The following is a 25,375-nucleotide window of genomic DNA, read 5'->3' as shown; positions in this document are numbered from 1 at the left end:
GGTACAGCAGGTTTGATGTGCTGAATTGCCTCGTCTTGCCCCTGGTTCTTATATTCCAACTCCTAGGAAAGACATTCTCCCAAGACCACATGCAGGTTTAGGTGGAAATCATTGCTCCAATGGTCAGTTGTCAGTGAAGAGCAGGAGGATTTTCCCAGTCTCCAAGGCAATTTTTACGTAACAAACCTTAAGCTGCCCTATCAGTGGTTTATCTCACAAATATCTGAGAGATCTGGCTATACATTAAATGGCTGCCATATGTACCTGCTTTATAACAACAGTACTGAAATTGTCTCGAGGACATAGAAGATGCTTTTTAAAACAGATCTTGCTTTCTCACTGCCTTGCAGCTCTAAACAAGAGCAGCTTGACAAAATTCAATAATAAGTCTTCAGTCAGAAGCTCTGTATGCCAACACAGACAACACCAAATCCATCCCTGCATCTACCCTGCTCTCATCAACATTAACACCAACAGCCCTGAACACAGACCTGGCCTTTGGCTGCTGCACTCCAGCGCTGACCCCCTCCTCCATCTCTTGGACTCGGACCTCTTATATCCACCCCAGGGTTTCCTGCAGACAGTAAGCTCCAGACTCTACCACACAAACACATTCTCAAGCAGCCCATTTCTCCTGCTCACAGACTGTGAGCTGTCTGCACCTGCTCTGTCAGCTTGGATTATTTTAGTGCTTGTTACAGGATCTTTCCTCACTGCGACACTCACACCTTCCGTGTTACAGCCAAGTACAGCAAGAAACCAACCTCCTCTCAGCCTGTGCATTCTGTAGCACTATCCAGTAACCCATCCTTTACTGTTAACCCCCTAATCCATACCATTCACCCCAATGCCATTTACCCCAAAACACTAACCTTTTCCCTTCTCCCCTTACCCTGTCCCTCCCTTGGGTATTTTTACATCTCTTTCTCCCCTCCCCCAGTTATTTTCACCCCCATCACTCTTCCCCAGGTACATTTATTCCTCTCCCCACCTCTCCAGAGTATTTTTATCTCTCTTTCTCCCCCTGACAGGTATTTTTACCTCTCTTTCCCCCCCCCCCCCCCGCCACTTTCTCTGGATACTTACCTCCCCACCACTCCAGGTATTTTTACCCATCTCCCCCCTCCCTGAGTAAAGTTACCTCTCTCTTCCCTTCGCCCAGATATTTTTACCTCTCTTTTCCCCCTCCCAGGAAGAATTTCCCCACAATCAACATCAGAGTGAAGCAGTCTGGGAAGAGTGTCAAGAAGTGATGCAGAGCAAGAGGAAACCATTGATTGAGTGAGTAAGGTTAGGTGAGCATTTTTCATCACATAGTTTGTAAGGGTTTTCATTTGGGTTTGCAATTTGAAAGGGCAATCATGTGTCATTTGATTTTAAAGGCAATTTGTGAGTTTAGTTTAAATGGGGTATGTATGGAGCTGGACTCAAGGCCATTGGGATACTTTCTCTGCTCTACATGGGATGTTGGGTATTGTTCCATTGCCCTGGGCCAGCATGTCGCCAGCTGCAGCTCCAGGTTTGGGGATACCATGGGGTATCAATGAGGCTGACAGTATCATGGATAGCACTTATAGAGAAGTGGACACTCTTCAGGCAGGGTCTACAGGCAGGGAGTGAACGGATGACCACTAGGCAGAGAAAGAAGACGTAGCAACATGAGGAGTCCCCTGTGGCTCTTCCCCTGCAAAACAAATGTACTGCTTTGGGCATTGTTGCCTCTCAGAGAAAAGTAGCAACAACCAATTTTGTTGCAGCACAGTTGGCTGCGTTGCAGAGGACGGGAAGAAAAAGTGTGCAAGGTCATAGTAATAGGAGATTCAATTATAAGAGAAATTATAAGATTAGGCCTTTCTGTGGAGGCCTTTGCTCTCCCTAGTTGCTCTTTTGCTGTCCATGTTCTTGAAGAACATCTTTAGATTATCCTTAACCTTAACTGCCAAGGCTACTTCATATTCCCAATTTGCCCTCCTGATTTTCTTTAGAATGCCTCTACACCCCTTATACTCTTCAAGAGATTCACTTGATCCCAACTGTCTATGCCTAATTTATGACTCCTCCTTATTCATGACCAGGTCCTTGTTAACTTTGTCCATCCATCGTTCCCTGCTGTTACCAGCCTTGTCCTTCACTCCTACAGGAACATAATGCCTCTGAACTCTCATTATCTCACTTTTGATAGTCTTCCACTTGCCAGTTGTTCTTTTGCCTGCAAACAGTCTATTCCAATCAACTCTTGAAAGTTCTGTAACAGCTGTGACGTCCCATTCCCATACATGCCCTGCGTTCATCTGCCTTACCTGGAAGGCCCCTCGCAGTGAAATAGATGAAGTTTAATTCATCAGAATTACTTTGTTCTCTGATTTGCTGTTGTCTGCCTTTTCTAATTAACTCTAAAAAAATTAACTTTTTAAAATTCAGGACCATCAGTGAGTGGTGTTGTTGATTCTGAGACTAGGGTTGTGAATGTAAATAAAGGAAGCTATGAAGGTATGAAGCTTCATCCAGAGGCTTACTGTTGCTGTTGCCTAGTACGGTGACAAAACATCTGAAAAGAAACCTTCCAGCTCAGCGAGCAAACCTACATCCAGAACCTCAACCTGAGCTACAAATCTTCTCAAAACTTGGTATGAAGTACAAGCTGACTATGATAAATTGGGGAATGTTAATTAAAGGGATGATGGTAGATAGGCAATGGCAAACACTGAAGCATGCATGGAGGAACTACACACAATTATTCATTCCTGTTTGACACAAAAATAAAATGGGAAGTGTGGCCTGATCATGGCACACCAGAGAAATAAGGGATTGTATTAGCTCCAACAAAGGCATATACAAATTGGACAAAGAAAAACAGAAGTCTTGAGGTCTGGAAGTAGTTTACATTTCTGCAAAGAACAACAGGATTGATTAAGAAAGGGAAAATCGAGTATGAATTTAAACTAAAAGGGAACACACAAACTGATAGATATAGAAGAGAAAAAGATTAGTGAAGACAAACAGTCAGAAATAGGGCAAGCTGTAATGAGGAACAAAGAGACGGAAGACCAATTAAAAACATACTTTGGCCCTGCCTTCACAAAAGAGGACACAAATAAGGTTCCAAAAATGTGGAGGAACATGGAGACTCATGAGAGGAAGGAAAAGAAGGAAATGGGAGGATATTACCCAAACTGTAGCGGTAATGAGGGAAGTCATTAAGCAGGAAATCAGAGATGCAAACAATCAAGGTACAGCTGCAGTTTAGGACGACTTTAATCTGCAATGGATTCAGCAAATCAAATCAGAGGTGGAATTCCTGCAATTATTAATAGGGAAATGGTGTTGGGGAAATTGATGGGAATTAAGACCAATAAATCTCCAGGGCACAATAATCAACATCTCAAAATACTTAGGGAAGTGAACCTAGACATGGAAGATGATCACCAATACATCTGCTAAGATTCGATTGACTTGGATTAGATTAGATTCCCTACAATGTGGAAACAGGCCCTTCAGCCCAACAAGTCCACACCGATCCTCTGAAGACCAATCCACCCAGACCCATTCCCCTACATTCACCCCAGACCAATGCACCTAACATTATGGGCAATTTAGCATGGCCAATTCACCTAACCTGCACATCTTTGGACTGTGGGAGGAAACTGAGCACCAGGAGGAAACCCACACAGACACAGGGGGAATGTGCAAACTCCACATAGACAGTTGCCCAAGGCAGGAATTGAAGCCGGGTCCCTGGCGCTGTGAGGCAGCAGTGCTAACCCTTGAGCCACCGTGCTGCCCCTTGGAGGATTGGAGTAGAACTAATGTAACCTCACTATTTAACAAAAGAGGTAGAGAGAAAACTGGGAATTATAAACCAGTCAGCCTGATGTAGTAGTGGGCAAAAGGCTAGAGAACATTTTAAAAGATTTGGCAGCAGGGCACTTCGAAAACAGAGACAGGATTGGACAACGTCAGCATATATTTATGAAAGGGAAATCATGCTTGACAAATCTATTGGAATTTTACAAGGATAAGGCGGGGGGGGGCAGTAGATGTGGTTTACGTCGTCTTTCAGGCTTCAATAAGATCTCACACAAAAATTTTCATGTAAGATTAAAGTCCACCATGGCATTAGGGATAGTGTAATGACACAGACAGTGAACGTCTTGGCAGACTGGAAACAAAGAGGACGAACAAATGGCTCATTAACCAAGAGGTAGCCAGTGATAATCAGGGTACACATGGATCAGTGCTTGGACCCCATTTATTCACAATATACATTAATGATTTAGATGAGGAACCAAAATGGAATATCTCCAAGTTTGCAGAAGACACAGAGCTGGGTGGGAAGGTAGACTGGAAGAAGGATGCAGAGATGCTTAAGTGTAATTTAAACAAGTCATGTGAGTGGGCAAATACATGGCAGTTGTAGTATGATGTGAATAAATGTGAAGTTATCCACTTTGATAGCAAAAGCAGAAAGGAAAATTACCTGAAGACAATAGATTAGCAGAAGGAGAGATGTAACACCTGGGTGTCCTTGTACACTAGTCACTGAAAGATTACTTTACAGTGTGGAAACAGGCCCTTCGGCCCAACAAGTCCACACCGACCCACCGAAGCGTAACCCACCCATACCCCTACATTTACCCCTTACCTAACACTACGGGAAATTTTGCATGGCCAATTCACCTGACCTGCACATCTTTGGACTGTGGGAGGAAACCGGAGCACCCGGAGGAAACCCACGCAGACACGGGGAGAACGTGCAAACTCCACACAGTCAGTCGCCTGAGACGGGAATTGAACCCGGGTCTCTGGCGCTGCGAGGCAGCAGTGCTAACCACTGTGCCGCCGTGCCGCCCACAAAAGCAAGCAAGCAGATGCATCAGGCAGACAAGTGATGAGGGCAAATGATATGTGGCCTACATAGCGATAGTATTCAAGTACAGGGATGCCTTGCTGCAATTATCCAAGGCCTTGGTGAGAACACAGCTGGATTACTGTGTGAAGTTTCTGTCTCCTTATCCAAGGAAGAATTTTCTGGTGATGGAAATAGTACAATCAAAGTTCACCAGACAAATTCCTGGAATAACATAGAACAGTACAGCACAGAACAGGCCCTTCAGCCCACGATGTTGTGCCAACCACTGATCCTCATGTATGCACCCTCAAATTTCTGTGACCATATGCATGTCCAGCAGTCTCTTAAAAGTCCCCAATGACCTTGCTTCCACAACTGCTGCTGGCAACGCATTCCATGTTCGCACAACTCTCTGTGTAAAGAACCCGCCTCTGACCTCCCCTCTATACTTTCCTCCAACCAGCTTAAAACTATGACCCTTCGTGTTAACCATTTCTGCCCTGGGAAATAGTCTCAGGCTATCGACTCTATCTATGCCTCTCATTATCTTGTATATCTCAATTAGGTCCCCTCTCCACCTCCTTTTCTCCAATGTAAAAAGTCGAGCTCCGTCAACCTCTCTTCATAAAATAAGCTCTCCAGTCCAGGCAGCATCCTGGTAAACCTCCTCTGAACCCTCTCCAAAGCATCCACATCTTTCCTATAATAGGGCGACCAGAACTGGATGCAGTATTCCAAGTGCGGTCTAACCAAAGTTTTATAGAGCTGCAACAAGATCTCACGACTCTTAAATTCAATCCCCCTGTTAATGAAAGCCATAATACCATATGCTTTTTTAACAACCCTGTCCACTTGGGTGGCCATTTTAAGGGATCTATGTACCTGCACACCAAGATCCCTCTGTTCCTCCACACTGCCAAGAATCCTATCCTTAATCCTGTACTCAGCTTTCAGATTCGACCTTCCAAAATGCATCACCTCGCATTTATCCAGGTTGAACTCCATCTGCCACCTCTCAGCCCATCTCTGCATCCTGTCAATGTCCCGCTGCAGCCTACAACAGCCCCCTATACTGTCAACGACACCTCCAACCTTTGTGTCGTCTGCAAACCTGCTGACCCATCCTTCAATCCCCTCATCCAAGTCATTAATAAAAATTACAAACAATAGAGGCCCAAGGACAGATCCCTGTGGAACACCACTCGCCACAGACTTCCAGGCAGAATATTTTCCTTCTACTACCACTCGCTGTCTTCTGTTGGCCAGCCAATTCTGTATCCAGACAGCTAAGTTCCCCTGTATCTCATTCCTCCTGACCTTCTGGATGAACCTACCATGGGGAACCTTATCAAATGCCTTGCTGAAGTCCAGGTACACCACATCCACAGCTCGACCCTCATCAACTTTTCTAGTCACATCCTCAAAGAACTCGATAAGATTTGAGAGGCATGATCTGCCCCTCGCAAAGCCGTGTTGACTGCATTTAATCAAGCCATGCTCTTCCAGATGGTCATAAATCCTACCCCTCAGAATCCTTTCTAACACCTTGCAGACGACAGACGTGAGACTTACTGGTCTGTAATTGCCGGGGATTTCCCTATTTCCTTTTTGAAGAGAGGAATTACATTTGCCTCTCTCCAGTCCTCAGGTACGACTCCAGTGGAGAGCGAAGATGCAAAGATCTTCGCAAGGGGCGAAGCAATTGCATTTCTCGTTTCCCAAAGCAGCCGAGGACAAATCTGGTCCAGGCCTGGCGACTTGTCAATCTTAATGTTTGACAAAATTTTCAGCACATCAGCTTCCTCTATCTCTATCCATTCCAGCATGCACACCTGCTCTTCAAAGGTTTTATTCATAAGACCATAAGACATAGGAGCGGAAGTAAGGCCATTCGGCCCATCAAGTCCACTCCGCCATTCAATCATGGCTGATGGGCATTACAACTCCACTTACCCGCATTCTCCCCATAGCCCTTAATTCCTTGTGACATCAAGAATTTATCAATTTCTGCCTTGAAGACATTTAGCGTCCCAGCCGCCACTGCACTCTGTGGCAATGAATTCCACAGGCCCACCACTCTCTGGCTGAAGAAATGTCTCCGCATTTCTGTTCTGAATTTACCCCCTCTAATTCTAAGGCTGTGTCCACGGGTCCTAGTCTCCTCGCCTAACACAAACAATTTCCTAGCGCCCACCCTCTCCAAGCCATGTATTATCTTGTAAGTTTCTATTAGATCTCCCCTTAATCTTCTAAACTCCAATGAATACAATCCCAGGATCCTCAGCCGTTCCTCATATGTTAAACCTACCATTCCAGGGATCATCTGTGTGAATCTCCGCTGGACACGCTCCAGTGCCAGTATGTCCTTCCGGAGGTGTGGGGACCAAAACTGGACACAGTACTCCAAATGGGGCCTAACCAGAGCTTTATAAAGTCTCAGTAGCACAACAGTGCTTTTATATTCCAACCCTCTTGAGATAATTGACAATATTGAATTCGCTTTCTTAATCACGGACTCAACCTGCATGTTTACCTTTAGAGAATCCTCAACTAGCACTCCCAGATCCCTCTGTACTTTGGCTTTACGAATTTTCTCACCGTTTAGAAAGTAGTCCATGCTTGTATTCTTTTTACCAAATGCAAGACTTCGCATTTGCTCCATCAGCCATTTCCTGGACCACTCTTCCAAACTGTCTGGATCCTTCTGCAAAGATCCTTCTCCCATTCACTACAAAGATTTGTTTCTTTCATAAAGACAGAAGCAAGGGCTTCATTTAGGGCTTCCCCTACCACCTCAGACTCCCTATGTTATCCCTGATCGGCCCTACTCTTTCTTTGACCATTTTCTTATTCCTCACATAAGTGTAAAATGCTTTTGTGTTCTCCCTAATCCGTTCTGCCAAGCCTTTCTCGAGCCCCCACCTGGCTCTCCTCAGACCATTTTTGAACTCCTTCCTGGCCTGCCTGTAATCCTCTAGAGCTGAGCTTGACCCTAGCTTCCTCCACCTTATGTAAGCTACCTTTTTCCTTTTGACGAGAAGCTCCACCGCTCTCGTCATCCAAAGTTCCTTTATCTTACCACTTACTGTCTGTCTCAGAGGGACATATTTATTCATCACTTGCAACAACTGTTCCTTAAACAGTCTCCACATGTCTATAGTGCCTTTACCATGGAACAATTGCTCCCAATCCATGCTTCCTAACTCATGTCTAATCGCATCATAGTTTCCTCTTCCCCAATTAAATATCCTCCCATTTTGCCTAATCCTCTCCTTCTCCATAGCTATGTAGAATGTGAGGCAGTTGTGGTCACTATCACCAAAATGCTCTCCCATCACAAGATCTGATACCTGCCCCGGCTCGTTTCCGAGCACCAAGTCTAGAATGGCCTCTCCCCTCGTCGGCCTGTCAACGTACTGAGTTAGGAAACCCTCCTGAACACATCTTACAAAAACAGCTCCATTCAAATCTTCTGCTCGAAGGAGGTTCCAATCAATATTGGGAAAGTTAAAGTCACCCATTACAAAACCCTACTACATCCACACTTTTCCAAAGTCTGCCGACCTATGCTTTCTTCCATCTCCCTGCTGCAATTGGGGGGCCTGTAGTAAATCCCTAACAAGGTGACTGCTCCCTTGCTGTTCCTAATTTCCACCCATACTGACTCAGTAGGCAGATCTTCCTCGACAATGGAAGCAAACAGGACTCATATATAAAGAGACTGTGGATCAGTTATTCTGAAAAAAGACAAGGTCCTTGTGGTATATAAAAGAAAAGGAAAAACTTAAAAGAATTAGGAAGGCAAAAAGAGGCCATGAAATGTAGGAAGTAGGATCAAGAAGAATCTCAAGGTATCTTGTATGTCTAATAGGAGCAAGGAGGTACCGAGGGAAAGGACAGTTATCTGAAGGAGGAACAGAGGAATTGGGCTAACCTTTCAACTATATCCTGTTGTATCCTTTGTCAATCTTTCTCACTACCTACAATGCCACCAATTTGTTTTTGTATTTTTTTTACACAGAGGGTGGTAGGTAGCTAGAATAACCTCCTCAGAAAGGTGACAGAAGCAGAAATGATAGTAACATTTTAAGAAACCTTTAGACAAATACTTGAACAGGAAGAAAATAGAAGGATACAGACTATATGCGGGCAGGTGGGATTAGTTTAGAATGGTATCATAGTCAGTGCAGGCTGGGTGTGCCAAAGAGCCTATTTCTGTGCTGTACTGCTCTACGGTCAATGGAGTTCAGAGGAATGAGGAACGATCTTATAGAAGCCGATAATGTTCAGACAGGACCAGACAGGGTAAACACAGGAAGGATATTCTCAATGATCAGGGTGTCCAGAACCAGAGGATCACTGTTTAAAGATAGGGAAGAGGCCACTTAGGGCTGAGAATGAGGAGAAATGTTTTCACCCAAAGAGTGGGGAGCTTGTGGAATTCTCTGCCAAAGAAAACAGATAAGGCCAAAACATTTGAGTGTTTTCATGGACACTCCCAGGTTTTTTTAACCCCTCTCCTGGGTATATCTCACTCCTGGGTATTTATGTCTTTTCTCCTTGTTATTTTTACATTACTCTTCAACCACCTGAAGGTGCAGCACTCAGAAAGCTTTTGCTTCCAAATAAACCTGTCGGACTATAACCTGGTGTTGTGTGATTTTTAAATTTGTACACCCAAGTCCAACATCAGCACCTCCAAATCAATTTCAACTCAGATTTTTAACTCTCTCCTACTAGCTATTTTCACTCCTCTTCTGATTACTTGACGGTTATCATGAATATTTATCTTCCCAGGCATTTTTACCCCTCTTCCAGGTGTTTTTTTTACCCCTCAGTTAACAAACTGGAGAAAGGAACTAAGGGCATTGTGGCTGGGTTTCTAGGTGGCACAAAGATAGGTGGAGGGACAAGTAGTGTTGAGGAAGTGGGGAGGCTGCAGAAAGACTTGGACAGGCTGGGAGAGTCAGCAAAGTGGAACATGAAATATAACAGGAAAGTGAGGTACTTTGGTAGGAAGAATAAAGGCACAGACTGTTTTTGAGATGGAAATAGGCTTTAGAAATCTTAAGCACGAAGAGATTTGGGCGTCCTAGTTCAGGATTCTCTTACGGGTTAGAACATGCAGGTTCTGTTGGCAGTTAGGAAGACAAGTGCATTGATTTCAAGAGAGCTAGAGTACAAGAGCAAAGATATGTTGCTGAGGATGTACAAGGCTCTAGTCAGACCGCATTTGGAATATTTTGAGCAGTTTTGGTCCAGGTGTCTAAGGAAGGATGGGGCATTGGAAGGGATCCAGAGAGATTGAGGACTGTGGGTCTATACTCAATGGAGTTTAGAAAGATGAGAGGAGGGAGCTCATTGATACTTACAGAATATTGAGAGGCCTGTATAGAGTGGTTGTGGAGAAAATGTAGGAGAGACCAGGACTGGAGCGCACAGCCTTAGAGTGAAGAGACAATGATTTAAACTAAGATAATAGACAATAGGTGCAGGAGTAGGCCATTCCGCCCTTCGAGCCAGCACCACCATTCAATATGATCATGGCTGATCATCCTCAATCAGTATCCTGTTCCTGCCTTATCCCCATAACCCTTGATTCCACTATCCTCAAGAGCTCTATCTAACTCTTTCTTGAAAGTATCCAGAGACTTGGCCTCCACAGCCTTCTAGGGCAGAGCATTCCATATACCCACCACTCTCTCGGTGAAGAAGTTTCTCCTCAACTCTGTTCTAAGTGGCCTACCCCTTATTTTTAAACTGTGTCTTCTGGTTCGGGACTCACCCATCAACGGAAACATGCTTCCTGCCTCCAGAGTGTCCAATCCTTTAATAATTTTATACGTCTCAATCAGATCCCCTCTCAGCCTTCTAAACTCAAGGGTATACAAGCCCAGTCGCTCCAATCTTTCAGCGTAAGATAGTCCCGCCATTCCAGAAATTGACCTAGTGAACCTACGCTGCACTCCCTCAATAGCCAGAATGTCTTTCCTCAAATTTGGAGACCAAAACTGCGCACAATACTCCAAGTGTGGTCTCACCAGGTTCCTGTACAGCTGCAGAAGGACCTCTTTGCTTCTATACTCAATTCTTCTTGTTATGAAGGCCAGCATGCTATTAGCTTTCTTCACTGCCTGCTGTACGTTCATGGTTGCTTTCATTGACTATGTACAAGAACACCTAGATCTCGTTGTACTGCCCCTTTACCTAACTTGACTCCATTTAGGTAGTAATCTGCCTTCCTGTTCTTGCCACCAAAGTGGATAACCATACATTTATCCACATTAAACTGCATTTGCCATGCATCCGTCCATTCACCTAGCCTGTCCGGGTCACCCTGTATTCTCCTAACATCCTCATCACATTTCACACTGCCACCCAGGATGAATTTCTTCAGCCAGAGGATGATAAATCTATGGATCTGTTGCAGAAGGCTGTGGAGACCAAGTTATTGAGTGTATTTAAGACAGAGATAGATAGGTTTTTGATTAATGAGGAGATCAAGGGTTACAGGGAAGTGGAGAATGGGGTTAAGAAACATATCATCCACGATCGATAGGTGGAGCAGTGTGATGGGCCAAATGGCCTAATTCTGCTCCAATATCTTATGACCTTCTGGTCCTGACTGTTTTTACCCCTATCTCATGTTTTTACTCATCTTCTGGGTATTTTTATGCACCAGCTACAGGAAGGATGTTGTGAAAGGGTTCACAAAAGATTTACAAGGATAGGTTAGAGTGCAAAGAATAAGAGGGAACCTGAGGGGCAACTTTTATTCTTACACAGAGGATGGTACGCATATGGAATGAGCTACCAGTGGAAGTTGTTGAGGCGGGTACATTAACAACATTTAAAAGGCATTTGGACAAATACATGGATAGGAAAGGGTTAGAAGGATATGGGCCAAATGCAGGGAAATGGGATTAGTGTCGATGGGCATTTTGGTCAGCATGGAGCAGTGTGGGCCGAAGGGCCTGTCTCTGTGCTGCAGAACTCTGTCTCTATAAGGATATTGCCAGGCTTGGAGTGTTTGAGCTATAAGAAGAGGCTGAACAGACAGACTATTTCCCCTGGAGCATTGGAGGCTGAGGGGTGAACTTATAATGGTTTATAAAATCATGAGGGGCATGGATAGGATAAATAGACAAGGTCTTTTCCCAGGGGTGGGAGAGGTTCAAAACTAGAGGGCATAGGCTTAAGATGAGAGAGGTAAGATTTGAGAGAGACCTAAGGGACAACTTTTTTATACAGAGGGTGATACATGTATGAAATGAGCTGCCAGAGGAAGTGGAGGAGACTGGTATAATTACAACATTTAAAAGGCATCCGGATTGGTACATGAAAAGGAAGGGTTTAAAGGGATATGGGCCAGATGCTGGCAAATGGGACTAGGGTTATTTAGGCTATCTGGTCAGCATGGATGAATTGGACCGAAGGGTCTGTTTCTGTGCTGAATACCTCTATGACCTCTCCCAAGTTTTTTTTAATCTCACTCTTCCCTCCCCTCAGTGTTTTTACTTGTCTTCTGGATATTTTCACCCCTCTAACAGGTGATTTTACCATTCTCCTTTTTTTAAAACCCCTCTCATGGGTACTTTTAGAGCTCTCTCCATAGAAATGAGACAGCACACAAGAGGGCCATTGTGCCCATCTTGTCCATGCCGACCCAGATACACTTTCTAATCCCATCTTCCTGCACATAACCCATATCCCTGCAGCTTCCAGCACTTAAGGTGTAGATCCAGATACTTTGGAAAAGAGTTTAGGCTCTGTGTCTCCACCACCAACTCAGGAATGAACTCCAGATACCCACCAAACTCCACATAAAAATGTTTTTCCTCACAGCCCCTCTAATCCTCCTGCCACTTCATTTGAATTCATGACCACTGATATTTGAACTCTGCCAAGTGAAACAGGTTTCTCCTGTTTACACTATGCTTACCATTTCAGGTTTTGTATACCTCAATCACGTCACCCCTCTGCCTCCTCTGTTCCAAGGAAAACAACCCCAATCTCTTCACATAGTTACAATTCTCTAGCCCTGGCAACATTCTGGTAATTCTTCTCTGCACTTTCTCCAGAGCAATTACATCCTTCCTGTAATGTGGTGACCAAAACTGCATACAATACTCCAGTTCTTTACAGCCGAAACTTTATTGCTGGAACAGCACAGCAGGTCAGGCAGCATCCAGGGAACAGAAGATTCGACGTTTCGGGCACATGCCCTTCTTCAGGAATGAGCAGAGAGTGTTCAGCAGGAGAAGATAAAAGGTAGGGAGGAGGGACTTGGAGGAGGGGCGTTGGAAATGTGATAGGTGGAAAGAGGTCAAGGTGAAGGTGATAGGTCGGAGTAGGGTGGAGGCGGAGAGGTCAAGAAGAAGACTGCAGGTCAGGAAGGCGGTGCCGGGCTGGAGGGATTCGGCTGAGACAAGGTGGCGGGAGGGGGGATGAAGAAACTGGTGAAGTCCAAGTTCATCCCCTGTGGTTGGAGGGTTCCCAGTCGGAAGATAAGACGCTCCTCCTCCGACCGTCGCGTTGTTGTGGTTTGGCGGTGGATGAGTCCAATGACCTGCATATCCTCGGTGGAGTGGGAGGGGGAGTTGAAATGCTGTGCTACAGGGTGATTGGGTTGGTTCGTCCGGGTGGCCCAGAGGTGCTCTCTGAATCGCTCCGCAAGTAGGCGGCCTGTCTCCCCAATATAGAGGAGGCCACACCGGCTGCAGCGGATGCAGTAGATAATGTGGGTGGAGGTGCAGGTGAATCTGTGGCGGATATGGAAGTTCTTTACAACCTTAGCTACCTGCACCGCTACCTTTAGCGACCCGTGCACTTGCACACCAAGACCTCACTTCATCTCCCCCTCACTGTATTCCCTTTTACTGTTTGACCTTCCTAAATGCATTACCTCACATTTATCAGAGTGACCTCTAACTGCAACTTTCCTGTCCACTCCACCAATCCATCTGCATCAGTTATCCTCCACACTATCCACTGCACAGCCAATTATTGAGTTATCTGCAAATTTCACAATTGCTTAAATTCAATTTGTTAATGTATAAAACAAACAGCAGAGGTCCCAACACCGAGCCCTGCGGAACACCACTCAAAACTGCTTTCCATTGGCAAGAGCAGATATCGACCATTACCCTTTGTTTCCTGTTACTAAGCCAACTTTGGATCCAATTCAACATATCATCCTGTACCCCATGGAATTTTACTTTTTTTAACCAGTCTGCCATGTGGAACCTTGTGAAATTAGGTTTATTTTCATTAGAAAAAAGGAGATTGAGGAGGGACCTGATTGAGATTTACAAAATCATGAAGGGTATAGACAGGGTGGATAGAGACAAGCTTTTTCCAAGGTGGAAGGATTCCATAACGAGAGGTCACATTTTCAAGGTGAGAGGTGGAAAGTCTAAGGGGGATACACGCAGCAAGTACTTTACACAGAGGGTGGTGGGTGTCTGGAACGCATTGCCAGCAGAGGTGGTAGAGGCAGGCACGGTAGATTCATTTAAGATACGTCTGGACAGATGCATGAGTAGGTGGGGAGCAGAGGGACACAGATGCTTAGGAATTGATCGACAGGCTTAGACAGTACATTTGGATCGGCTCAGGCTTTGAGGGCCGAAGGGCCTGTTCCTGGGCTGTAAATGTTGTTTGTTTTGTTCTTCTTTGAAATGCCTTCTCACTTTCACCTTGCTACAATCCATGTAGACAACATCCACTGCACTACCCTCATCGATCCTCTTTGTCACTTCCTCAAAGAATTCAATCAAATTTGTAAGGCACTGCCTTCCCTTATCAAAGGCACGCTGACCATCCCTGATTAGTCCATGGCTTTCTAAGTGACAGTTTATTCAATTTCTCAGGATTGATTCTAACAATTTGACAAAAGGATTCAAGAAAGATTAACTGACCTGTAATTATTTAAAAAGGATACAAAGGAAAGGCCAAACAATGAAACTGCATTCACATTTCTCCAACACCTCACCTGTGTTTAGTGAAGATTGGAAAATAATCCTCAGAACATCTGCTATTTCCTCCCTGAACTTCTTCAATGTCCTAGGGAACAATCTACCCAATCCTGGTGACTTCTCCACCTTCAAGGATTCCAACTCCTCTAACACTTCCTCTCTCATTATAATTATTTTGTATAATATTTCACACTGCTCCTCTTGGATTACTGTACAACATCATCCCTTTCCTTTGTGAAAATGGAGACAAAAAATCTAAATTTTTTCCCATATCCTCTGCAACTTCACACAAGTTTCTTTCTTCATCTGAGTTAGGAACTAATTCTTCATTTTATCGTTTTGTTTTTATACACTAGTTAAAATATCTTTGGGTTTTCCTTTATCTTGCTTGCTTTTTGATTTTCTTATTTCTTTTCTTCATTCGATCCCTGTACTTTCGATACTCCACTAGGCTGTCTGTAGTGTTGAGTATTTTGTGACTATCTTAAACTCTCTTTTTCTATTTAATTTTCTCCCATATTTTTCTCGACAATTGTAGGGGTCTAGATTTGGCAGTACCGTGCTTATTTTTGGAGGGGACTTGTCTGCTTTGTGTCCTGAGGACCTCACCTTTTACTGCCTCCCACTGGTTTATCCCCTCACATCCTGGATCAGTGGTGCTGGAAGAGCACAGCAATTCAGGCAGCATCCGACAAGCAGCAAAATCGACGTTTCAGGCAAAAGCCCTGCATCAGGAAGGGCTTTCGCTCGAAACGTCGATTTTGCTGCTCGTCGGATGCTGCCTGAATTGCTGTGCTCTTCCAGCACCACTGATCCAGAATCTGGTTTCCAGCATCTGCAGTCATTGTTTTTACCTTTATCCCCTCACAGCCATGTCCAGTCCACCTCAGACAAACCACCTCTCAGTTTTATAAAATTTGCATTCCCCCAGTTAAAACCTTTTCCTCCTGATTTATCTCTGTCCTTTTACATAATACTAAACCAAACTGAATTGTGGCCACTATCCCTGATACAGTCGCCCACTGTCACTTCACCCACTTGTCCATCTTTATTTCCCAAAATTAAATCCAGAACATGGCTCCTCTCATTGGGTTAGTCACATATTCTCACCTCGTCTGGGTATTCCCTTATGCTTCTGCCGGGTATTATTACCCCTACCCCTGGGTAATGTATCCCCTCTCTGGGGTATGTATACACCCCCTTTCCCCAGGTGTCTCTACAGCCCCTACAGCTAGCTTCTTACCCCACTAATGGGTATTTTTACTTCCCTTTCCCAGATGATTGTACCCCCTCTAATGGGTGTTATTCCCCCCTCCCTGGGTGATACTCCACCCCCCCCCCACCAGGTATTTCCCCCCTCCCTGGGCATTACTCCCACCTCCCACAGTTTGATTCCCCCTTCCCCTGGGTTTTTCCCCCACTCCCCAGTTGTTATTTACCCTCCCTGGGAACTTTTAACACCTTCCAGGTTATTATTCCACCTCCCCCACCGGGTATTATTCCGCCTCCATCCCTGGGAGTTATTAACCCCTCTCCCAGGTGTTACTCTCCCCCCAGACGTTATTTCCCCCTCCCCCAGGTATTATTACCCAGGTGTTATTACCCCACCCACCTCGGGTATTACAGCACCTCCCCAGGTACTAAACCCCTTCACTGGGTGTTATTACTCCCTCCCCCACATATTATTCCCACCTCCCCAAGTATTACTCACCTTACCCAGTTATTACTGCCCCCAATCCCTGGGTATTGTTACCCACCTCCCTAAGAATTACTTACATCCCCTTCGTTGGTTATTATTACCCATCACCCCAGGTATTACTCTCCCCTCCCTGGGAATTATTTCCCCTCTCCCCAGGTATTACTCTTCCCACCTCGGGTATTATTCCCCTCATCCTGGGTATTACTCTCCCCTCCCCAGGTATTACTCCTCCACTCCCCAGGTATCACTTCCCCTCATTTCCCACAGGTATTACTACCCACCCTTCCCTGGGTAATGTTACCCACCTTCCCCAGGTATTACTCCCCCTCCCCGGGTATCACTAAACCCCTCACCGTGTATTATAGCCCCCCAGCTATTACTCTCCCCTCCCTTGATATTATAATCCTTCTCCCCAGTATTATTCCCAAATTCCCTGGGTATTAGTCACCCCCTCCCTGGGTATTAGTCACCCCCTCCCTGGGTACTGTTACCCCCTCCCTGGGTATTAGTCACCCCCTCCCTGGGTACTGTTACCCCCTCCCTGGGTATTAGTCACCCCCTCCCTGGGTACTGTTACCCCCTCCCCAGGTATTACTCCCCCCTTCCCGAGTATTACCCCTCCCCCGCCAACCTGGGTATTACTCTCCCCTCCCCAAGTATTATTCCCTTCCCAGTTATTACTCTCCCGTCCCCGGGTATTATTACCCCCTTTTCTGGTAACAGTTTCCCCCGGGCATTATTACCCCTCTAACGGGCATTCTTTTTACCTCACTCCTTTCTGTTTATCTTCGGGACATCTCGGGACCGACACAACCGACGTCAGATCACTTCCATAACCTGGTGCTGACGTATTTCCTTTCATCCGGGTCTCGCCACCGGCTGGTGGCCATCTTGGTAAAGATGCGCCTGCGCAGTGAACGAAGGACGAGGCGGAGGACTGTTGTTGTGGGGGTTGGGAGAAAGGTGTTTGTGAGGGAATGGAGAGATGCAGTTCCCTGAGAGAGTAGGTGTAGGGTCAGGGAAATGTTGTACCCTTACTCAGAAATGTAGAATGTGATAAACCGGGAAAATATAGGCTAGTCAGTCCAACCTCAGTGGTGGGGGAACTATTGGAAACAATTCTGAGGAAAATAATTAATCTGCATTTGAAGAGGCAGGGATTTGTTAAGGGGAGATCATGTCAGACCAGATGATTCATGATTGAATTTCTCAAAGATGGTGACTTGGTGCATAGATGAAGGAAACATTTTTCACATTGTCTACTTGGACATGCAAAGTCCAGCATGGAAGACTTATAGTAAAGTTATGAGTCTAGATTAGAGTGGTGCTGGAAAAGCACAGCAGGTCAGGCAGCATCCGAGGAGCAGGAAAATCGATGTTTCGGGCAAAAGCCTTTCATCAGAAATTTTGCCCGAAACGTCAATTTTCCTGCTCTTCGGATGCTGCCTGATCTGCGTGCTTTTCCAGTGCCACTCTAATCTAGACTCTGGTTTCCAGCATCTGCAGTCCTTGTTTTTACCTAGTAAAGTTATAAGCCCAATCATGACTCAGATTCTCAACTCCATTGTCCTGCTTCTCCCCGTAACCCTTGATCCCCTCACCAATCAAGAACCTATCTATCTGTTTTAAGTACAATCAATTTCTCAAAGAGGGTGACTTGGTGCAGACCTCACTTTCTCCCCTAAGTACAATCAATGACTTGGCCTCTACAGCCCTCTCTGGCAATGAGTCCCATAAAGTCACCACCCTCTGGCTGAAGAAATTCCTTCTTAGCTTGGAGGAGGATGATCACTTGAGTACAAAAATAGCAGGAAAGAACTCAAATAAGGAATTAGGAGGACCAAAAGGATCTCTGCCAAGTAGTATTAAGGAAAATCCCAAGAGATTTTATACAAATATTAAGGGACAAGAGCTAAGCTAAGGAAGGAATAGATGCACAAAGGAGAGAATTTATCGAGTTTTCAGAGAATTTATCTTTGGAGCCAGAAAAAGTGAGTAAAGTATTGATACTCACAAAGAAGAAGGGCATTGTGGATGGTGAGTCTCAGAACAGGGATGTTGATATTCTAGAGCATGCTGATATAAAAAAAGGGGGAGGTCCTTTTGAAAAGACCTGATGGGATCTATCCCAGAATTCTGAGGGAGATGAGGGAGGAAATTTCTGAGACTTTGTACAAAATTGTTAGTTATAGGAGAGGTCTGAGAGGACTGGAGAAAAGCCTCCTTTTGTTTCAGAAGGGCAATAGGCACAATCTAGGAAATTACAGGCTAGTGAACCTTATGTCACTGGTAGGGAAATTATTGGAAATGATTCTTATGGACAGTATTTACCCACATTTGGAAAAATATGGATGTATTAGCGATAGGCAACATGGCTTTGTGCACTTAAGGTTGTATCTAACAAACTTGATTGAGTTTTTTTGAGGAAGTGACAAAAATGCTTCCACTCCCTCCATCACTGACACTCAGTAACAGCAGTGTGTACCATCCACAAGATGTACTGCTGAAACTCACCAAAGATTCTCAGACAGGACTTTCCAAACCAAAGACCACTTCCATTTACAAGGAAAAGGGTAGCAGATATATGGGAGCACCACCACCTTCAAATTCCCTTCCAAGCCACTCCTGACCCTGACCTGGAAATATATCGCTGCTCCTTCCCTGTTATTGGGTGAAAAATCCTGGAATTCCCTCCCTACGGGCATTGTGAGTCAGCCCACAGCAGGTGGACTGCAGCGGTTCAAGAAGGCAGCTCACCAGCACCTTCTCAAGGGCAACGAGGGACAGGCAATAAATGCTGGGCCCAGCCAGTCACACCCACATCCCAAGAATGAGTAAAGAAAACAAAAAAAACATTGTCTACATGGACTTTAGCAAGTCCTTTGTCAAGGTCCTTCATGGCAGCCTGATATGAAGTCACATGGGAGCTGCCTTGAGCTGGTAAGGTGGATACAGAACAGACTTACTCATAGAAGAGAGAGAGTAGTGGTAGAAAGGTGGTTTGTGACCAATGGTGTTCCCTGTTGTTTGTAGTATATATATAAATGATATGGAGGGGGATATAGGTGGCCTGATCAATTGAGTTGTAGATGACACAAAAATTGGGGGAGCTGTGGATAATAAGGAGGATTGCCAGAGGACACAACAGGATGTAGATTGGTTGGAGACTTGGGTGGAAAAATGGCATAATGAGTTTAATCTGGACAAATGTGAGGTGATGCATTTTGGGAGATGTAATGCAGGAAGAAAATATACAATAACAGCAAACCCTTGAGTAGCATCCGCATGCAGAAGGACCCTGAATTTGGCAATATAAGTGGATAAGGTGGTCAAGAAGGCGTATAGCACGCTTGCCTTCATCAGTCAAGGCATAAAGTATAAAAATTAGCAAGTCATGTTGCAGCTGTTTAGAACTTTAGTTAGCTCACATTTGGAAAATTGTGTACAGTTCTGGTTGCCACACTAGAAGAAAGATCGGAAGTTTTGGAGAGGATACAGAAATGGTTTAGTGGGATGTTGCCTGGTTTGGAGGGTATTAGCTACGAGGAGAGATTGGACAAACTTGGTTTGTTTTCACTTGAACATGAAAAAATATGGGGTGACCTGATAGAAGTTTACAAAACTATAAGAGGCATGGGTAGAATGGATAATCAGAGTCTTTTCCCTGCTTAGAAATGTCAATTACCAGGGGACATAGATTTAAGCTTAAAGGGGGTAAAGTTGAATGGAAATGTGAGAAGCAATTTTTTTACACAAGGTGGTAATGTATTGTTAAAAGATTAAATTGAACTATCTCTCTGAACATTAATGTAAGGTTAAAGGGTTCAACTGCACTGACTGAATATTCTGGAAGTGAGTGGGGACAACATTCATGTAGGAATGTGGATGACAGTCATTTATTACTACTCCCCTACTATTATCAAATTAAACTCTCATTCAGCCCATTCCATTCAGAAATATTTGCATAGCCTTCCCCCAGCCAACCAGGTTCGCTTGCTATTTCTGGGGAAATAGCGGAGCCAGAACTCATTTGCACCGTTGTCCCGAAGCTGGGTATATCACACCGACATTGTCTTGGGGAAGCACTGAGTCAGGAAATCATCTGCATAACGATTCCCCAGGATTGGGGCATTTACGTTTGCATTATCACTGTGGATGATCTCATCCTCCCATTGTACTTGGGGTAACATGTGGTTATGGGGGTGGAGTGGCCAGAATATATGTGAGCATTACCAACTGACCTGTATAAAGGGGATGTGTTTCCTTTGTCGGGGCCTATTTGACTCGACTTTGCACACCTGTAAAGAGGGTCGAGGGGTCACCTAGCTTGTACAAGCTTTAATAAATTTTAACTGTTTGCAGAAGCTGGTGTGCGCGAATTGCATTTTGCATCGTGTGTGTGAAACCTTGGGAAAAGAACCTAACAGTAAGTACTGCTAGAGGACATGGTGGAGACAGAATCAATAGCAAGGTGTAAGAGGCATCTTGACAACAATATGAATAGAAAGGGAATAGAGGGATATGGACTGTGTAGAGGCAAAAGGTTTTCAGTTTCGAAAGGCAGCATGTGTTGGTGCAGTCTTGGTGGACCTAAGTGCCTGCTCCTATGTTGTACAGTGCTTTATTCTTTATTCTCAGTTCTAAAAAGTCATCCCTTTGAGGCTATGTCCTCTGATCCTATTCTCTCCTACTAATGAAAGTATCTTCTCATCCACTCTACTCTGTCCCCTCAATGTTCTGATAAGTTTGTCAGGTCCACCCTCATCCTTCTAAACTCCATCGAATACAGAGTCTTCAATTGGTTCTCATGTTACAAGCCCTTCATCCCGGGATCATTCTTGTAAACCTCCTCTAGATCTGCTCCAAGGTCAGCACATCCTTCCTTAGGTACAGAACCCAAAACTGTTCACAATTTTCCAAATGCGGTCTGACCAGAGCCTTACACAGCCTCAGCAGCTCCTTGTAGTCTCGCCCTCATGAAATGAATGCTAACATTGCAATTGTCTTCCTAACCGCCAACTGAACCTGCATGATAATCTTCAGAGAATCCTAACTAGGACTCCCAACTCATCTTGTGCTTCAGATTTCTAAAGCCTCTCCCCTTTAGAAAACAGTCTAGCCTCTATTCTTCCCACCAAAGTGCATAACACACTTTCCAACATTGCATTCCATCTACCATTTCTTTGTCCACTGTCTTAGCCTGTTCAAGTCCTTTTGCAGCCTCCCCACTTCCTCAATGCCACCTGCCTTGTCATCTGCAAACTCAGCAACAATGTCCTCAGTTCCTTTGTTCAGTTCATGAATCGTTGTGGTCCTGACACTGACCCCTAGTGAACTCCACTAGTCACCTGCCATCCTGTAAAAGACCTCTTTATTCCAACTCTCTGCCTTTTGCCAGTCAGCCAGTCCACTATCCATGCCATTATCTTGGGCTTTTTATTTCGCAGCCTCCTGTCCAGGACTTTGGCAAAGGCTTTCTGGCATATTGGGTATGGAAGGTTTGAATTATAAAGAGACACTAGATAGGTTGGCATTTCTTTCACTGGAGCGTAGAAGATTGAGAGGCGACCTGATAGAAGTTTCTAAAATAATGAGAGGTATAAATAGCATTGATGGTAGTTGTCTTTTCACTAAGGTAGGAATTTCAAGACTAAGGGACACATTTTTAAGGTGAGAGGAGAGAGATTTAAAATGACATAATAGGCACATTTTTTACATAGAGCATGGTTCATGTGTGGAATGAACTTCCTGAGGAAGTGGTGGGTGTGGGTACAATTACAATATTTATAAGACATTTGGATGGATACATGGATAGGAAATGTTTGGAGGGATATGGGCCAGGAGCAGGCAGGTGGGACTAGTTTGGGATTGTGTTCGGCGTGGACTGGTTGGTCCAGAGGATCTGTGTCCGTGCTGTATGACTCATGTTCACTGGCTTTCCTTTGTCTAACTTACTTATTGCCTCCTCAAAGAATTCTAACATATTTGTCAGTAATGATCTACCTTTCATGAAGCCGTGCTGACTCCGCCCTATTTTACTGTGCACTTCCAAGTACTCTGCAATCTCACCCTTAATAATGAACTCTAAAATCTTACCAATGATTGAGGTCAGGCCAACTGGACAATAATTTCCTGTACTCTATCTCCTTCCCTTCCGAAACAGGAATATTGCATTTGCCACTTTCCAGTCCTCTGGGACCCTCCCTGACTCCAGTGATACCTGAAAGATGACCACCAATGCCTCTACGATCTCCTCAGCAATCTCCTTCAGAACTCTGGTTTGTAGTCCATCTGGTCCAGATAATTTATCCACCTTCAGACCTTGCAGCTCCTCCAGCCCCTTCTCCTTAGTGATGGCCACTACACTCACTTTTGCTCCAGGCTCTTTTGAAGTTCTGGTATGCTGCTGGTGTTTTCCACTGTGAAAACTGATGCAAAGCACCAATTCAATTCCTCTGCCAGTTCCAGGCAGGTGCAAAAAATAATTAGGAAAGCGAAGGTTATTTGCTCTTCATTGCAAAAGGATTTTAAGTTCAGTGAGAAGGAGGGACATCTCACTGAAGTTTTGCAAGGCCTTGGTGAGACTACACCTAGTATTGAATGCAGTTTTGGTCACTGTACCTAAGAAAGGATTTACTTGCCATAGAGGGAGTACAGCAGAGATCCAGTGTTTAGACCAGGATTGGCAGGTGTGTCCTATGAGGAAAGATTAATAGAATCACACAGTATGGAAAGTGGCTCTTCAGCCCATTGTGTTGGTACTAAAAAAACTACTGTAAATCTATATTCATCAACTGGGTGGCACGGTGGCTCAGTGGTTAGCACTGCTGCCTCACAATGCCAGGGACCTGGGTTCGATTCCCACCTCAGGTAACTATCTGTGTGGAGTTTTCTCATTCTCTCTGTGTCTGTGTGGGTTTCCTCCCACAATCCAAAAGATGTGCAGGCCAGGTGAATTGGCCTTGCTAAACTGCCCATAGTGTTAGGTGCAATGGTCAGGGGTAAATATAGGGTAGGGAAATGGGTCTGGGTGGGTTACTCTTTGGAGGGCCGGTGTGGAATTGTTGGATCTGTTTCCATACTGTAGGGATTCTAATTCTAATTCGAATTGACAGCAGTTGGTCCAGAGCTTTGAAGGTTATAACATTTCAGGTGCCTCTACCAGCACTCCCCCCCGACAATGCATTCTGGACCCTTTCCACTTTTAGGGAAATCATCAAATTCCCTCCAAACCTCAGTCCCTTCACCTTAAAACGGTGTTCCCTTGTTATTGACACTTTGACTGAGAGGAACAGCTACTTTCTACTCAACATAATCTTATACGCCTCCACCAAGGGCCCCTTCAGGCTTCTCTGTTCCAAAGAAAACAGCCATAGCTTATCCAGCCTCTCTTCATCGCTAACCTGCTCCATCGCCAACGACATCCTAGTGAATCTCCACTGCACCCCCTCTAGTGCAACCACATCCTTCCTATTGCGTGGAGACCACACCTGGGCACAGTACTCCAGTTGGGGCCAAACTAAAGTTCTGTACAGCTAAAGCATGACCTCCCTGCTCTTATAATCTGTGCCACAGCTGTTAAAGGCAAGTGTCCCATGTGCCTTCTTAACCAGGATTAACCTGCCCTGCTATCTTGAGGGAATCTGTGAACAAACACTCCAAGATCCCTCCGTTGCTTTGAGTTTCCTAGTGGGTCTTCCATTTATTGAGTACTCCCTTGGTTTGTTCCTCCTTCTAAAGTATATCACCTCACACTACAGGCTAAATTCCATTTGTCACTGATCTCTCATCTGACCATTCTGTTTATATTCTCCTATAACCTGAGACTTTCCTCCACACTGCCACCCACCCAGTCAATCTTTGTATCATCTGCGAACTTACTTATCATCCCCCCAATGTTCTCTTCTGTTTCCTTCATATATATTACAAACAATAAGAGACCCAGCACTGATCCCTGTGGTACACCACTGCACACCAGCTTCCAGTGACACACCACCCTCTATCTCCTGTCTCTAAGCCAATTTTAGATCCAATATACCAAGTTACTCTAGATCCCAAGTTGTTTTTACCTTCTTTATCAGTCTTATATGCTAAAAGCCACATAAACTACATCAACTGCACAACTCTCATCTGCACATCTGACCACTACCTCATCGAACATAGAACATTACAGCACAGTCCAGGCCCTTCGGCCCTTGATATTGCACCAATCTGTGAAACCAATCTGAAACCCATCTAACCTACACTATCCCATTATCATCCATATGTTTATCCAATGACCATTTAAATGCCCTTAAAGTTGGCAAGTCTACTACTGTTGCAGGCAGGGTGGTCCACGCGTTTACCACTCTGAGTAAAGAACCCACCTCTGACATTTGTCCTATATCTATCACTCCTCAATTTAAAGCTATGTCCCCTTGTATTAGCCATCACCATCCGAGGAAAAGAGGTCTCACTGTCAATCCAATCTAACCCTCTGATCACCGAAAAATTGCATCAAATTTGTTATGCATGAACTTCCTCTGACAAAGCTGTTTGACTACCCTTGAACAAACCTTACCTCTGCAAGTGGAGATTAATTCTACCCTTCAGAATTTTCTCTGATACTTTCCCCACCATTGATGTTAGACTACACTGCTCTATCATTCCCTGGTCTATCTCTACCACGTTTCTTGTAAAGTGGAACCACATTTACTGTCCTCCAGTCATAGAGTCAGAGAGTCCTACAGCACAGAGACAGGCCCTTTGGCCCAAATGGTCCATCTCAACCAAAATGCCCATCCACGCTAACCCCATTTCCCTGCCCTTGGCCCATATCCTTCTAAACCTTTCCTATCCATGTATTTGTCC

The 25,375-nt window shown here is 44.8% G+C and overlaps 1 protein-coding gene across 3 annotated transcripts in view; it reads right to left on the bottom strand.

Annotated features, from left to right (window-relative positions):
* Positions 1-17,358, bottom strand: part of apbb1 (amyloid beta precursor protein binding family B member 1) — a 173,518-nt gene extending 156,160 nt beyond the window's left edge. For 2 of the 3 annotated variants that reach the window (XR_015757510.1, XM_087988514.1), the window contains exon 1: positions 492-629. Coding sequence is in view for 1 of the 3 variants with exons in the window: in XM_087988514.1 (XP_087844640.1) it covers positions 492-629 (138 nt within the window). In the remaining 2 variants the exon portion in view is untranslated. Of the gene's footprint in view, positions 1-491; positions 630-17,292 lie in introns of those variants that run through there. The other variant, XM_087988515.1, reaches the window with a different exon arrangement.
* Between the last annotated feature and the right edge of the window lie 8,017 nt (positions 17,359-25,375).

Source organism: Chiloscyllium plagiosum, unplaced genomic scaffold, assembly GCF_037043375.1.
Source record: "Chiloscyllium plagiosum isolate Xiang-an unplaced genomic scaffold, Cpla_swu_hap1 HiC_scaffold_6, whole genome shotgun sequence".
Lineage (NCBI taxonomy): Eukaryota > Metazoa > Chordata > Chondrichthyes > Orectolobiformes > Hemiscylliidae > Chiloscyllium > Chiloscyllium plagiosum.
The sequence above is the reverse complement of the archived record's forward strand: the minus strand, read 5'-3'. Positions and strand labels throughout refer to the sequence as shown.